Source organism: Oncorhynchus nerka, linkage group LG4, assembly GCF_034236695.1.
Source record: "Oncorhynchus nerka isolate Pitt River linkage group LG4, Oner_Uvic_2.0, whole genome shotgun sequence".
Taxonomy (NCBI): Eukaryota; Metazoa; Chordata; class Actinopteri; order Salmoniformes; family Salmonidae; genus Oncorhynchus; species Oncorhynchus nerka.
Genome location: NC_088399.1, coordinates 40,264,998 through 40,280,349, shown reverse-complemented (window position 1 = coordinate 40,280,349; position 15,352 = coordinate 40,264,998). Strand labels below are relative to the sequence as shown.

General features: G+C 43.6%; 3 protein-coding genes across 7 annotated transcripts; 2 read left to right on the top strand and 1 right to left on the bottom strand.

Moving 5' to 3' along the window:
• The first annotated feature begins 19 nt into the window (after positions 1-19).
• Positions 20-7,352, top strand: LOC115124189 (germ cell-less protein-like 1). 4 transcript variants are annotated; one of them, XM_065017514.1, is made up of 16 exons: positions 20-381; positions 1,986-2,175; positions 2,481-2,604; positions 2,708-2,804; positions 3,429-3,526; positions 3,685-3,797; positions 3,892-3,957; positions 4,229-4,285; positions 4,370-4,454; positions 4,571-4,661; positions 4,786-4,926; positions 5,024-5,093; positions 5,555-5,630; positions 5,753-5,898; positions 6,099-6,186; positions 6,316-7,352. In XM_065017514.1, exons 2-16 carry the CDS (start codon positions 2,000-2,002, stop codon positions 6,454-6,456), a joined length of 1,569 nt encoding a protein of 522 aa, XP_064873586.1. In that variant the 5' UTR covers positions 20-381; positions 1,986-1,999; the 3' UTR covers positions 6,457-7,352. The 4 variants fall into 4 exon arrangements, with proteins under 4 accessions (XP_064873586.1, XP_064873587.1, XP_029509448.2 ...); XM_065017515.1 differs by having other exon boundaries at positions 1,981-2,175; XM_029653588.2 differs by lacking the exon at positions 4,229-4,285 and having other exon boundaries at positions 21-381.
• A 97-nt stretch (positions 7,353-7,449) lies between these two features.
• Positions 7,450-9,024, bottom strand: LOC115124224 (protein FAM136A-like). Of its 2 annotated transcripts, none has more exons than XM_029653607.2 (3): positions 8,726-9,024; positions 8,396-8,536; positions 7,450-8,291 (listed from the first exon to the last, which is right to left on the bottom strand). In XM_029653607.2, the coding sequence occupies exons 1-3, from the start codon at positions 8,810-8,812 to the stop codon at positions 8,103-8,105; spliced, it is 417 nt and encodes a 138-aa protein (XP_029509467.1). In that variant the 5' UTR covers positions 8,813-9,024; the 3' UTR covers positions 7,450-8,102. The 2 variants fall into 2 exon arrangements, with proteins under 2 accessions (XP_029509467.1, XP_029509474.1); XM_029653614.2 differs by having other exon boundaries at positions 8,396-8,575; positions 8,726-8,812.
• Positions 9,025-9,037: 13 nt separating this feature from the next.
• LOC115124212 (prenylcysteine oxidase 1) lies at positions 9,038-14,937 on the top strand. Its single transcript, XM_029653597.2, has 7 exons — positions 9,038-9,281; positions 9,638-9,782; positions 10,031-10,237; positions 10,350-10,524; positions 10,646-10,857; positions 11,341-11,493; positions 12,652-14,937. The coding sequence occupies exons 2-7, from the start codon at positions 9,668-9,670 to the stop codon at positions 13,320-13,322; spliced, it is 1,533 nt and encodes a 510-aa protein (XP_029509457.1). The 5' UTR covers positions 9,038-9,281; positions 9,638-9,667; the 3' UTR covers positions 13,323-14,937.
• The last annotated feature ends 415 nt before the right edge of the window (positions 14,938-15,352 follow it).

Here is a 15,352-nt window from a genome sequence, read left to right as displayed (position 1 = left end):
CACATCATAGTTAGCAGGCTAGAAGAAGACAAATTGTGAGCCTGTGGTATCTGCATCGTTTTACCTATGGAAAATAGGAAGACAATTTGACAATGGTTCTTGAAATATCATTTTAAACATTACTAATGATGTTCAGGCTATTGGTAGATCGTATTTGGCCGGATTAACTAGCTCCGCAATATCTGGTGCTAAATTACCTCTTTGTCCCAATTGTTTTTTAGCTGAGAAGGCTTGTTGTTTAAATACTGTACTAGCTAACAGTAGATAAATTACGTCTGTGACCTGTCACAGCTGAGCTGGCTAGCAACATAGATAGGCGTGTTTAAATTAATTGTCAACTAAGCTTGCTAGACGACGGGGTTGCCTTGTTATATATATCAGGTAAGTTAAGTTTCTGTATATTGTAAATGATCTATCTAGCTATTACATTTATTAGCTACCCGGTCGTACGCTAAAGTAGCTAGCTGTGTTGTGTAGGTAGCTAGCTAAGGAGCTGTGGCAAAAACAATGATAGCTGGACACAGTGCCTGAGGTTGTTAGCTAGTTACCGCAGTTAGCTACCGCAATATTGTTGATGTCAGAGGACAGGACTTAATGATCATTTATGCTTTCGAAATACTTTTGTATATATAGTGTATGTGGACACCCCTTCATATTACTGGATTAGGCTATTTCAACCACATCCGTTGCTGGCAAGTGTATACAATCGAGCACAAAGCCATGCAATCACCATAGACAAACATTGGCAGTAGAATGGCCTTACTGAAGAAATAAGTGACATTCAACGTGTCTCTGTCATAGGATGTCACCTTTCCAACAAGTCAATTAGGCAAATTCCTGCCCTGCTAGAGCTGCCAATGTCAACTGTAAGTGATGTTATTGAACTGTAAACGTCTAGGAGCAACAATAGCTCAGCCACGAAGTGGTAGGCCACACAAGCTCACAGAACGGGACCACCGAGTACTGAAGCGTGTAGCGAGTAAAAATTGTCTGTCCTCGGTTGCAACACTCACTACCAAGTTCCAAACTGCATCTGGAAGCAACATCAGCACAATAACTGTTCGTTAGGAGCTTCATGAAATGGATTTCCATGGCCGAGCAGCCACATACAAGCCTAAGATTACCATGCGCAATGCCAAGCGTCGGCTGAAGTGGTGTAAAGCTAGCCGCCAGTAGACTCGAGCAGTGAAACGTGTTCTTTGGAGGGATGAATCACGCTTCACCATCTGGCAGTCCAACGGACAAATCTGGGTTTGGCGGATGCCAGGAAAATGCTACCTGCCACAATGCATAGTACCAACTGTAAAGTTTGATGGAGGAGGAATAACGGTCTGGGGCTGTTTTTCATGGTTTGGGCTAAACCCCTTGAAGGGAAATCTTAACGCTACAGCATACAATGACATTCTAGACTATTCTTTTCTTCCAACTTTGTGGCAACAGTTTGGGAGAAGGCCATTCCTGTTTCAGCATGACAATGCCCCAGTGCACAAAGCAAGGTCCATACAGAAATTGTTTGTTGATATCGGTGTGGAAGAACTTGACTGGCCTGCACCGAGCCCTGACCTCAACCCCATTGAACACCTTTGGGATGAATTGGAACGCCGACTGCGAGCCAGGCCTAATCGCCCAACATCTGTGTACAACCTAATTAATGCTCGTGGCTGAATGGAAGCAAGTCCCTGCAGCAATGTCCCAACATCTAGTGGAAAGCCTTCCTAGAAGAGTGGATGCTGTTATAGCAGCAAAGGGGGGTCCAACTCCATATGAATGCCCATCATTTTGGAATGAGATGTTCTGGAGATGTCCACATACTTTTGGTCATGTAGTGTATATAAATAACTGCGAAAGTTCTCCAGGTCTGAACCTAGATAACTTTAAGAAATAGTTACTCATCAACAAAAAAGTGACCTAATGTAGTTTACCCCTGAGTAGGGAAGCTCGTGAATTACAATGCATCCATCCTGACGGTCTTGTTTTGAGTGTAGTGTGCAGGGGAGAGATGGGCACCCTGGGCAGCCGCATGCAGGCCTCCTCCCAGGATCCGGAGGAAGAAGTTGAGACTGCATGTGCCAGTGGCAAGCATGGATGCGAGTGCAGAAAGAGGAAACGGACTGCACACTGTGACTGTGACAGTGAGCCTGATGAGGAAGATGCCTTACTGGACACACCACGGAGGTAAGAGCCACACACAACTTCATGAACACAGGTGACACACACACACAGCAAAACTGAGTAAGAGAAAAACACACTAAAGGTCTATACAAACGGAGCCCCGTTTGCGGCACGCTCTACATAGTTCCACGTACATGTGTGCGGCAGAATTTTTGGAACGCGATGCAGTCTACTCTGTTTGTGTAGACTGTGTAGAGAGCCCTTCACAGCACAGGCGAGGTATTCACACATCTTTCATGTCTTTCATATGGCCAGCCTGTTTCTAACCTTGACCTGCCCTCTGCTGGTTTGTTTTGGAATTGTAACAGGAAGAAGCTAAAGAGCACTTCTAAGTACATCTATCAGACCTTGTTCCTGAACGGGGAGAACAGTGACATCCGCATCTGTGCCCTTGGGCAGGAGTGGAACCTGCACAAAGTCTACCTGTGCCAGGTTAGTGCACTGTTCTGTGTACACTACACACTGAAGTCTCAACAAAGCCAATGCCTGTGACTCATTCCACTCCCTCTCTCCTCCCTGTGTTTTAATTATGTAGTCGGGGTATTTCTCCAGCATGTTCAGTGGATCCTGGAAGGAGTCCAACATGATGGTCATACCGTTAGAGATCCCAGACCAGAACATCGACACAGAGGGTGAGGACTTAAGTCACAGTTAGGCAGTGTTGTTGTCGTCGAGTCACTAAACCTTGAGTCCATGTCGAGTCTAGAGGTCCCTATGACTGGAGTTCGAGTCATCAATGGTCGAGTCACAAGTTAAAACTCGATACTAGTATTGTTTTCAATTTCTTAAAGCACTTTGTGTTTCTTAACCAGGCAAAGCTAAACAGTTGACTGGTGCTTACGGGGAAGCAAGACAGTCGTTTGCGCGATGTGTCGCTTAGCCAATGATCGAAGCGGAGCCTGCTGCTTGTCTGCCCACAATCATCACTTGCTGCCCTGCAGCTCACCAGCTGATGTCGACTGCGTGTGGCGCATCCTTCCCACTGCTAGAGAACAGAACCTTTGCAGATATGTGCACCCAATGCTGCTAAAATTCTGCTTATCATAGTAGCCAGTCCAAGTGCAAATACAAGTCACGTGAAAGGAGAATCCCAGTCACTAATGGTTGAGTCACAAGTCATGAAAATCGGGCTCGAGTCGGACTCGAGTACTACAATACTTCTTTCAGGAATAAAATACTACACATCGCTTTGTTTATGTCACTGAACTTCTTTTTTGCAGTTACTATACACATTTGTCTTTTGTGTGTGTTTTTAGCTCTGCAGGTAGTGTTTGGATCTCTGTACCGGGATGATGTTCTGATCAAGCCCAGCAGGGTGGTCAGTATCCTAGCAGCAGCTTGTATGCTCCAACTGGTCAGTAGATGGTCATTATCACACTTCAGTATATTTTACATGGAATGTAACTGTATACAATGTAGTGATGATGGTGATATGTGTGAGTTGAAAGTTGCTGGAATTGAATTTTCTGAATGATAATAGATAATCAAAGCCATGCCTTTGTGTCTTTGCAGGATGGTCTGATCCAGCAATGTGGCGAGACAATGAAAGAGAACGTCAGTGTCAAGACTGTGTGTGGCTATTACTCCTCTGCCAGCATCTACGGCCTGGATTCTGTTATGAAGAAGTAAGCCCCATCATTACACTCCTATTGAATAATATTACACATTTTAATTATTTTTGTCTCGCTCTACATGCTTATGCTTGTGTGTCTCCTGCAGGTGTCAGGAATGGCTCCTCAATAACCTCATGACCCATCAGAATGTTGACCTGATGAAGGAGCTAGGGTGCGTCTCTTTAATGTTTTCATATTTTTCCCTAAGGCTTATACACTATATATACAAAAGTATGTGGACCCTTCAAATTAGTGGATTCGGCTATTTCAGCCATACCTGTTGCTGACGGGTGTATAAAATTGAGCACACCGCCATGCAATCTCCATAGACAAACATTTGCAGTAGAATGGCCTTACTGCAGCGCTCAGTGACTTTCAACGTGGCACTGTCATAGGATGACACCTTCCCAACAAGTCAGTTCATCAAATTTGTGCCCTGCTAGAGCTACCCCGGTCAACTGTAAGTCACTACCGAGTTCCAAGCTGCCTCGGGAAGCAACGTAAGCACAAGAACTGTTGTACATACTGGTAATAGAGGCTACGTGTTGTGTGGTCAGTGAGCAGGGTGTGTGCTGTATCTGCAGAGCGGACGTGATGGAACCGCTGATCCAGTCGTCTGACCTCTTCGTCATGCAGGTGGAGATGGACGTCTACACAGCCCTGAAAAAGGTACTACTGCAGCCTTTTGGGCTGTCTACTGTAAGGAAGACCGTTGATTTATCTCCCCCTTCCCCATTCTTTCGTTCTCATTCATACCCTCTCTTTGTAACTCTGCCTCTCCTCAGTGGATGTTCCTGCAGCTCAATCCATCCTGGGACGGTCCCATCAAGCAACTGCTGGCTGACGCTGACACCTGGCTTTGCAAACGTAGAACTGGTACGTTCTGTTCCACAGTGCATGTCACAGTGAGCTACAAGCCTATCTGAACAAGGGGTTGTAGAATAGACAGACGCTGGCTGACCAGTCTTTTCTAATGAACCTTACATGCATGCTGTTGCAGAGTTGGGAGAGGAGGAGCCCTTCTTAAAAACAGAGGACGGCGCTCCCTTTACTCCCGTCTTCAGACATGTGCGCCTTCAATACATCATCAACGACCTGGCATCTGCACGCATCCTGGAGAGAGACAATATTCTCCCACCCGGTAAGGTTGATGATTGGCTAGTGGTTTATGTTTCACATTCACTTAACTGTTTTTGTAGTAATTTTTGATCTACTCTGTACAACGCCTCATACCACAGATTGGCTGACTTCCGTGTACAAGAGCCAGTGGTTTGCCATGCTACGGACGGAGCACGACAATGACAATGGGTGAGAACTGGAGCTCCAAACCAGCAACATGACAACATTAATGCCAATCTGCCACTTTCAGTTACTGAAAATATATTTCCGCTAGAATAGAGCTCGCCAGCTTGTAGTCCTAAAACCCGGAAATGAGTTACCTCTGGTTCGTTCGGACGTCCCTATGGCGGAAATTAATGGGGAAAGAATAGGGTTTTGGAATAAACTCTGAGATAATCAGAGCTTTATTCATTATGACCTTTATGTGCTTTGTTTTTTTATTACATAAATGCTTCATAATTCACAAAAAGTGACGTTAGCTGACGAAGATAATTTCACAGAACAAAACATATACCACAGACCTTATTTTCCACGTTTAACCAAAAAAAAAAAAAATCTACGTAGGCATTGTCCAATGAACCATGGCAGAGTTGGTGCCTACAAAAAGACGCCATTACTATTTCTTTCTCTAGTAAGACGTGTGTTTGTAGTCCACAGGATGCCAACAAGGAGGAGTTTGAGTCAAGCAGTATGAGGTGTGGCAGGAAACTGACCAAAGATGGAGATGTGAGTCAAACCATTAGTCTCTGTGTAATAAGGAAATAATTTATGATTTATTCTAAATCATATAATAAGCACTTAAAAGCAAAGATAAAATAACAGGATGTTAACTTTTTATTCTTGCTTAGTACTGTTGGCGGTGGACAGGTTTCAACTTTGGCTTTGACCTGCTAGTGACCTACACCAACCGCTTCATAGTGTTCAAGAGGAATACACTGAGCCAGCCATGTGGGGGAGCTGTGAGTCTGCAGCCTCGGAGGCATCTAGCATACAGGTTAGTGTTCCACGCTGCAGACAGGACCTAGGCTGTGATCAGCACAACACGCATAGGACAGCTACAGATTTCAAAGGTTGGCAATGCATTATGTGTGTAGTAGTAATGGTATAATTATGTTCTGTGTAACTGCCATGTGATTTACCTGTGCTCTATCAGGACTAGCCCTCACCTGTCATTCGCTGTTCGTCTATGTTCAGGTTACGCCTGGCCTCCTTTGATAACAGTGGGAAGCTGGTGTGTAGTCGATCCACTGGTTACCAGCTTCTCACCCTGGAGAAAGACCAGGTCAGTCAGACCACACACAATCCATGTTCTGAAACTTTCCTCCCCTCTTGAAATGAACACCTTGGTCTTAAGTATTGCCTGAAACGGATGAAACAATTATGGAACATTCTGTTCCTGTTTCTTTTCCAGGAGTATGTGGTGATGAACCTGGACAGTCGGCTCTTGTCGTTCCCCCTCTACGTGTGCTGTAACTTCCAGTACACATCTCCTCATATGGACCGCCGTCCTGATGCCCCTGAACCAGAGAGCAGTACCCGCAGTGTATCCTGATATCAGCTCCACACCCTCAACCAGTCCCCTCTCTGACCACAGGCTGTGGCCCACAGCTTCTACCCCACACAACCCTGGCATCTGCATGCTCTTTAGCCCAATCTATTGTGTTTTGGGGTACGTTGTTTTTCAAAAATATTAATTGTTCTTCAGTTGTCATGGTTAATATTTGATTTCATTCATTTGATATGCCTTTTTATATTATTTATTTGGCTTTTTTTATTAAAGAAAAAAAAAAACGTACACTGCCAATGAATAGTCCACACCAGTGGGCTGTGGTGCTATCAGAAGTGTGACCATGGTCATCTCTCACAGGGAATTATCAGTTACTAGTTCTGTACATCCATTACTATCCTCTTATGTAATTACTAACGCATACAGTATTGCTAATTGAGTATGTTGGCTACTAGTGGGTCCGAATTAGATGTGAATTTCAAATACCTATGGCAGAATATGGTGCTGCTTTTAAACTTTCAAAGTTACTTTAATTTCTAGTCTACATTTTGGATAATTGTAATATACCTGCCTTAATGTATTGTAAGATGTTGGGCAAATTGATTTATTTTGGACCAAAGTGGCATGGCAGTCTTTGACAAAATAGTTTACTGATCTGTCAGTTTCCTCAACAGTGGGGTCTTACCTTTACACTTTGCAGTCATTCATATCGTACTATTCGTATTGCTGCATTGTCGAAGGAACCTGCAAGTAAGCATTTTGTTGGACAGTGTATACCATGTGTATCTTGTACATATGACTAACTTGTGCTGTAATATCCTCACTGAAATGCTGTCAATTAGTTCACCATTAGTGTCTGTGCATACATTTGTACATTATACAGGTTTCACTATGCTGTACATGCTTAGTTATTAAAACTGGTGTTTTCAAAAGCTGTACAAGGTGTGTGTTGCATTACTATTCACACTTTTATTAATTGCCAAAAGACACAGCTAGAATAAGAATTTCAGGCTGAAAGATATTACCAATGCAATTCCACCCTTTTTACCATTGACATTTTTATATAAAAACTGAGGAGAATCACAGAATGGGTTGCAGATATTAAGAAGAGTCACTGAGGCAGAATAAAGACAATCATACAACAGCTAGGTTATCAGGAAATGTAATAAATTACCCTCACACACAGTTCACATATAGCAGTATTTTGATGTTAGACAATTCTGTAATGTCACAGGCCTGCTGAGAACATTCATCTGACATGTCTCTGGTCTAAGTTAAACCAATAAACAGTAAGTGCTCCACACAGAAACATGTAGGCCAACCAGTTTGCAAGGGATCTGTAGTTTCTTCTGACTGAGCAGCGGTATATCCACCCCACCCTCGCTGACATGGACTCAAATCTCACCCTTGCAAGCTGTAAACCCCACATGTCCCTTTCCCTCACTGAGGCATTGGATCTGTCATTTCAGTGTTTCGCCTCGATTTTTTTCTAGCAGTTAGTGTGGAGAGGGGGGTTATGGGGTCTTCCTTGGTCATACATCTATGCATTATTATACAAATGCATATAGGGGAAACACTGCATTTCCAATTGTTTAGACTTCCTTGCTGTTATTACAGTCAGAGAACTTTATGAACCCCTTTGTCACTGTAGCCCAAGATGTCTCGTGCATCTGCAGTACGCTCTCCCCTTCTCACTGTGGAATAGAGTTCAGGTTCTCTTTGAGTCTGTGTGTCATGCTTGGGATCAGGTTGACATGGTCGTCTACGCAGCTGCCCACGCAGTTCTCCATCAGGGCCCTCACGGCTGGCTCCTTGGCTCCAGAGTCCAACAGGTCCCTGGCCTTGTCATTGCAGTGCATGGTGCACCTGGTCAGCCGGTCCTGGGCATGGGGAGTCAAAAATAATCACAATCAAGTTACACATTCTCTGTATCGGCTGTCTCAAGATATTCAAGTTGTTATCAACTAAAACAAAAAATACTCACCTGAAATTTCTCCAGTTCATTGGTCACTAGTCCTTGGGCCTGAGCCAGAGGGGTGTGGCAGCGTTCAATACAATTGTGCACCTGTGACATGGAGTCTACGGAGTGCTCGCAGCACTCTGCACTGCACTTGAACATGAGACCCTTGGTACATTATGCACAAGAAAGATTTGAACTGGGCACCTGATAAGCCCAAGTGTTGACAATTACAGGTTGCAAATGATGTACACATGGAGAAAGAGAGGGTGATTTGTAGATAATGCACTGCACAATATACTGGATTATATTGGATGTATTGAACATAGCTGAAATTGCATTTACATGACCACTTACTTGCATCTTGCGAATGTGGTACCGTTCTAAACTTTGAACCATATCCTCTATGGTTTTCAGTACACGAGCTTGATGTGCCTCTGCCATCTCAAATGTTGCTCTCAGTAGTGACTATTTAAACTGAACTGTTAGAAGATAACGTTTAGCTACGATGCACAGCTGAATAACAGCCACACCAGCTACATATAGTAAGTTATTGCAAGATTAGAAGCCTTGTTACATTACTGTTTCAACATAAGGTCACCTCCGTGAATGCATGCTTCTTCGTTCTAATACAAACAACGTCACATCCACTCCAGCTTCCGGAATTAGCTTGGTAATTTCCGGTTCCCAATATAGTACCGACGTGACCGATGTCTCCGCTTTGAAGTCCTAACTTTAAATGTACAACACTGTGCGGGATCTACATTTGTTTCTCATCGACTTATTTGACCAAATTACGAGTTAGATAAGTAAATAGCTTGCTTCGTTTTAAAAATCATTTGTAAACTCGTAGCTAGTAAAACTTGATTGTGAACTCCTTGAGAAGTCTTCACCTCTACTGACATTTGAAATGGTGAGCAGTGTACACTTATCAGTTATCAGACCTTTTTAATTGTCTGATTTTAGCCAAATAACTTAGAGGGGTGATATCATTTATGTTTTTAAGATATCAAACAGTAAAAAAAAATGCCAATCACAATGAAAGACTGCTCCTCAAAAGATCAAGTGTGCTGCTCTTTGACCCAGAGAGATTAACACACTGATAGTACACGTCACCACCACCAACAGCAGTCTGCTGTCTGTCCTTGATTGACCCAGCAATTCACACAATCATATTAAAGTGACATGTTTCTGACTTACTGATCAGGTGTGAATGTGTAGCCTATGTTATTTTTGTAATTGAACATTTTATTTTTTATCTCTACTCAGATAACCTTTCTTGGAAGAAATTGAATACCCATGATGATTTCAAGGACCATGTCAATCAGGGCACTCCTGTTCTTGGGGCTCTTTCAAGCTGGACAGAGGAGTCTAGCCTCAGCTCCAGAAGTCAAAGATCCACCCAAGAGGATAGGTAAACCAATCTTAGTCCAGACTCCACATTCCATTGTCAATGGCACCCAGTGTTGTGTGGCTACGCAGTAGTACATCAGTTCTGCATAGGTGTGTTCACAAATCTCCATGAATTTAGTTATATTGGCCCAGAGAGCATTTCTATTTCACATTACCCATATTTACATGACACACATGCTTTCACTTATGAATTGTTCATTTTACTCCCCTTGGACTTCTAATGACATTGCGGTTTTATTCTATGAACAGCTGTGGTTGGAGCTGGCATCGGTGGCACAGCAACAGCTTACTTCCTGAGACAGGAGTTTGGGGCAGCGGTGAAGATCGATGTGTTTGAGCCAGGCACTGTGGGGGGACGACTGGCCACCCACAACATGGGGGACTATGAGTACGAGATGGGGGGCGCAGTTATCCACCCTCTAAATCTGCACATGAAGCACTTCCTTGAAAGACTAGGTGAGACATGTTGGCTTGTGAGATATACACTTGCTTGTTCCTGAAAGAGTGCAGTACACATGCACAGACAGTCTAATGACACACATCTTTATTTCTCCCCTGTTTCTCTTAGGCCTTTCCCAGAGGCGAGATGTCCCTGGAAAAATGGCCATCTTCAATGGAAAAGAGCTCATCTTTGAAGAGAGTGACTGGTTTATTGTGAACTTCCTGCGCCTGCTTTGGCGGTACGGGTTCAACTTCCTGCGGATGCAGATGTGGGTGGAAAGTGTTCTTGATAAGTTCATGAGGTGAGACTTTAGTTTCTGCTACCTGTCTATTTACAACTCAGCAGTCAAAACATTTGAAAATCATTAATGAGAGAAGAGTGCTAATTGTAGGTATGTGATGTTTTGGTTCTTGTTTTTCTAGAATCTACCAGTACCAGCAGTTTGGCTACTCCTTCACCAGTGTGGAGAAGCTCCTGCATGCAATGGGTGGTGATGATTTTCTCACACTAGCCAATCAGACACTGGAGGAGGCCATGTTGGGGGAGGGCTTTTCTCAGAGCTTCCTCAACGACTTTGTGGCACCTGTCACCCGTGTGAACTATGGCCAAAGTGTCCGCATCAATGGATTTGTGGGTAGGTTTTTAGGTAACAAAAAGAAATGCACACCAAAGTGGTGTGATAAGTGGTTCTGAGTGCTCTTATGTGGCCATCCAATCAAATGTTTTTTTATCTTGAAAACATAAGGAAACTGGCCTCCCAGGTGGCGCAGTGGTCTAGGGCACTGCATCGCAGCGCCAGCTGTGCCACCAGAGACTCTGGGTTCGCGCTCAGGCTCCTTCGCAGCCGGACGCGACTGCGGCTGGCATCTGGGTTGGATGCGCACTGTGTTAAGAATCATCAGTGCGGCTTGGTTGGGTTGTGTTTCGGAGGACGCAGGACTTTCAACCTTTGTCTCTCCCGAGCCCGTACGGGATTTGTAGCGATGAGACAAGATAGTAACTAATAATAATTGGATACTACGAAATTGGGGAGAAAAAGGGGCTAAAAGGAAAAAAAATAAAACATAAGGAAACTGAACTAATCCTTGTGAAATGTGTGGTGTAATGTTGTCTCCAGGGGCGGTGTCTCTAGCAGGGGCAGACCCAGGCCTGTGGGCAGTGGACGGAGGTAATAAGAAGGTGTGCTCAGGACTCCTGTACCACAGCAAGGCCGAGCTCATCCCAGCACGAGTCACCGCTATCGCTGTCAAGTTGCGACCATCTAAAGCAGGTACATGCTCTCTGGGCCAATATAACTAAAGTGAGATCAATAAAAGACCATAGCTTTCACCTGGATTCACCTGGTCAGTCTATGTCATGGAAAGAGCAGTATGATCCCTTATTGATGTCATGTGTTAAATCCACATTCAGAGGGTGAATGGGCAAGACAAAATATTTAAATGCCTTTGAACGGGGTATGGTAGTAGGTGCCAGGTGCACCGGTTTCAAGAACTGCAACTCTGCTGGGTTTTTCACACCCAACAGTTTCCCTTGTATCGAGAATGGTCCACCACCCAAACGACATCCAGCCAACTTGTCACAACTGTGGGAAGCATTGGAGTCAACTTGGGCCAGCACCCCTGTGGAATGCTTTGTACACCTTGTAGAGTCCATGCCCTGACAAATAGAGGCTGTTTTGAGGGCAAAGGGGGGTGCAATTGTGTGTGTGTGTGTGTGTGTATATATATATACACACAAATGCCTTAAGTAACTAACAGCACAGGTACTTAGTACATAAATCTGAAAGTTATATAAATTTTGTTCTGTAGCTGCTAAGGGTCTACTCAAATCAAATGTTATTTGTCACGTGTCGAATACAACCGGTGTAGACCTTACAGTGGAATGCTTACTTACAAGTCCTTAACCAACAATCCCGTTTTAAGAAAAAGTAAGTGTTAAGTAAAAAATAGAGGCTATATACAGGGGGTACCGGTACAGAGTCAATGTGCGCTGCCACCAGTTAGTCCAGGTAATTGAGGTAATATGTACATGTAGGTAGAGTTTAAGTGACTGTGCATAGATAATAAACAGAGAGTAGCAGCAGTGTAAAAGAGGGGGGGGGGGGGGGGCAATGCAAATAGTCTGGGTAGCCATTTGGTTAGATGTTCAGGAGTCTTATGGCTTGGGGGTAGAAGCTGTTAAGAAGCCTTTTGGACCTAGACTTGGTGCTCCGGTACCGCTTGCCGTGCGGTAGCAGAGAGAACAGTCTATGACTAGGGTGGCTGGGGTCTTTGACACTACCCTCTGTAGTGCCTTGCGGTCGGAGGCGGAGCAGTTGCCCTACCAGGCAGTGATGCAACCAGGATGCTCTCAATGGTGCAGCTGTAGAACTTTTTGAGGATCTGAGGACCCATGCCAAATCTTTTCAGTCTCTCTTTCCTGTTCACAGGTATCACAGCCAGTCTTTATGAGGTAAACTATGTTGGGGACTCTGGCTCCGCCCATTCCCTGTATGACATAGTGATTGTGGCCACACCTCTCCATCAGGGAAAGTCTGACATCACCTTTGCAGGCTTCTCCCCGCCCATCCCCTCCCAATACCCTGGGCGCTACCACCAGACTGTCACCACCCTGGTCCACGGCCTCCTCAATGTGTCCTACCTGGGGACCTCGGAGAAGCCCTCTACCTTCAGTGTGTCAGACGTTCTCACCACAGACACCAAGGGCTCCATCATCAACAGCCTGAGCTCTATTGACCCTGTTCACATCCCACCAAGCTACTCACGCCCGCCAGCCAGCGAGAGCAAGATGTGGAAGGTGTTCTCTCCTCAGCCTCTGTCCCAGGAGCAGCTCCGGGACATGTTCCTATCATGGGACTCCACCTCAGAAACTAAGTGGCTGGCGTACCCCGCTTATAATCCACCTCACCGTAGGACCCCTCCGTTCATCCTCCATGAGCGCCTATACTACCTGAACGCTGTGGAGTGGGCAGCCAGCGCCATGGAGATGAGCGCCATCTCAGCCAGGAACCTGGCACTGTTGGCACATCACCGCTGGAACTCCCAGGTGGGCAGAGTCGACCAGGAGGACCTCCACACACGTCTGAGAGGAGAGCTTTGAAAAGGGAGGGAGGGAGGGAGGGACAACAGAGGTGGAGAAAAGTAATAATATAAAGCAATAATATCAGTCAGAGATATTTCACACTAAAACACTCCTGCGTACGTCAACAGTAGTATTGGGTGTTCTGCCCAATTATGAAGCTATATCCATTGACCCACTATATTGATATATTTTGATTTGAAAAATTCAACTGAAATAATATCAACTGCAACATTAGCACATCATTTTCATCAGATATTCTTATACTGTGCTGAATAGAATGATCACTGTGACAATAGCATAGCAAGCTATGCTATACTGCAGGGTAAAAGTACAATTATTGTTTAATACATGCATGCATTGGGTTTTCACATATATAGCTGCACTAGATGGTGTTCTGCGTTTCTAAATGTGTCAAAAACATCTGGATAATGTACCCTGTGGCTCCTCTAGACCACATTTACATTTAACATTTAAGTCATTTAGCAGACGCTCTTATCCAGAGCGACTTACAAATTGGTGCATTCACCTTATGACCTCCAGTGGAACAGTAGTGCATCTAAATATTTTCAGGGGGAGGGGGGGTGAGAGGGATTACTTTATCCTATCCTTGGTATTCCTTAAAGAGGTGGGGTTTCAGGTGTCTCCGGAAGGTGGTGTATGTGTGCATGTATTCATGCTGCGTCTCAAGCTCTCTACCTCTGGCGTAGTGTTGAAAAGGTTGTAAAGCAAATTGGTTGGTGAAATGTAAGCAGTTGTGCAATTGAATAGTTCTTGCAAGGAAAATTGGCCAACAGGTAATTGCAAAGTTTTTGGTGTTATACAATTATGAATACACCCATGAAGAACAAACCCCTATTCGCACTGATCATTTGATGTCATTTGAAAATGTACTGTAGTCTATTTACATATTTCTAAATTGTGCCTTTTTTAAAATTACTAAGCAATGGTTTTTATATCTGGGAATCCTCCTTTCTACTTTCAGAAACTATTTAGTCTCTGTTTTTGGTATGTTTATGGCATCTATGTGATGAGCAAATTGTGCCATGAAACTAGTCTTCCATTGTGACCAAAGTGAAATATAAGAACACAAAGTACATCTATTTTACTGTGAGTGACAAGTATCCTTCAGAAAATATTGTCTTCTATTCTGGGAGGTTAATTTCATGTGTCTCTGTAATTTGTCTAGAATGACTCTGAAAATAATCGTTGTTGGTTTAGCCTTTCTTAACACACTTTTTGAGGTTTTTAGGGTTTCTGTGCGTTTGATAATGTGCTAGATACTGTACAACCATAGAAAATGGTGCACTTTGATATATAGAATAATATGACTAATATTACAGCAAAATTCCCATACGTTTAGACATGAACTATATTGATTGAAGAGGGACAGTATTTTGAAATCAGCTGATTTGACTCCCAAATGTTGGCACGGAAATGCAAGCTTTTGTAAACACATTTGAAATCAGAGTTTGTAATTGCGATGTGTTTTATGCTCTATTTGACATAGTCTTCTATGGATTTCCAGGAAAGATTAAATGACTTCAATCTTGTTTTGTCCATTTTTTTTTTTTTTTTGTAAATAGGAGACTTGAAATCAATGTTTACATTCAGAATAAAGAGATAACACACTGAAGTGATGAATGTCATCTTTAATTAAACAATACATGCTCTGCCAGGCCCCAAAGGTGCAAATAGCCACATGTTCTTCAACAAACTGGACATTGGAAGCCCAAACCACATTTTCTTATTTGCAGATAACGACATTTGCCCTGTGCTGTGGAGTAGTTCCACTACATGTAGTTCAATTAGTAATTTAACTGCATTCTGCATTAGCTTGGCAGTAGTTAACTAAATTAAACTCAACGTAGTGTTTTCGGTAGTAGAACTACTTCAACTACCCATTAAATCTAAGTCAACACACACTCACTCTGGTTGTCACACTGATCTCATTGCATTGTTAACATTGACTCCAGAGTGATGTGTTCTTGAAGTCATGTTTCATAACGTTGTATTATATGACATTAAAGATTTAAGATCTCATTTTTCAT

Bases quoted from the DNA above. Each gene is read 5' to 3' on its own strand.
- LOC115124224 (XM_029653607.2), bottom strand. From the start codon at position 8,812: ATGGCAGAGGCACATCAAGCTCGTGTACTGAAAACCATAGAGGATATG. The intron at 8,537-8,725 runs GTAAGTGGTCAT...TAATGTACCAAG, and splicing joins ACCACATTCGCAAGATGCAA to GGTCTCATGTTCAAGTGCAG. The intron at 8,292-8,395 runs GTGAGTATTTTT...CCCCATGCCCAG, and splicing joins ATGAACTGGAGAAATTTCAG to GACCGGCTGACCAGGTGCAC.
- LOC115124189 (XM_065017514.1), top strand. From the start codon at position 2,000: ATGGGCACCCTGGGCAGCCGCATGCAGGCCTCCTCCCAGGATCCGGAG. The intron at 3,798-3,891 runs GTAAGCCCCATC...TGTCTCCTGCAG, and splicing joins CTGGATTCTGTTATGAAGAA to GTGTCAGGAATGGCTCCTCA. The intron at 5,899-6,098 runs GTTAGTGTTCCA...GTCTATGTTCAG, and splicing joins CGGAGGCATCTAGCATACAG to GTTACGCCTGGCCTCCTTTG.
- LOC115124212 (XM_029653597.2), top strand. From the start codon at position 9,668: ATGATGATTTCAAGGACCATGTCAATCAGGGCACTCCTGTTCTTGGGG. The intron at 9,783-10,030 runs GTAAACCAATCT...TTCTATGAACAG, and splicing joins AGATCCACCCAAGAGGATAG to CTGTGGTTGGAGCTGGCATC. The intron at 10,238-10,349 runs GTGAGACATGTT...TGTTTCTCTTAG, and splicing joins GCACTTCCTTGAAAGACTAG to GCCTTTCCCAGAGGCGAGAT.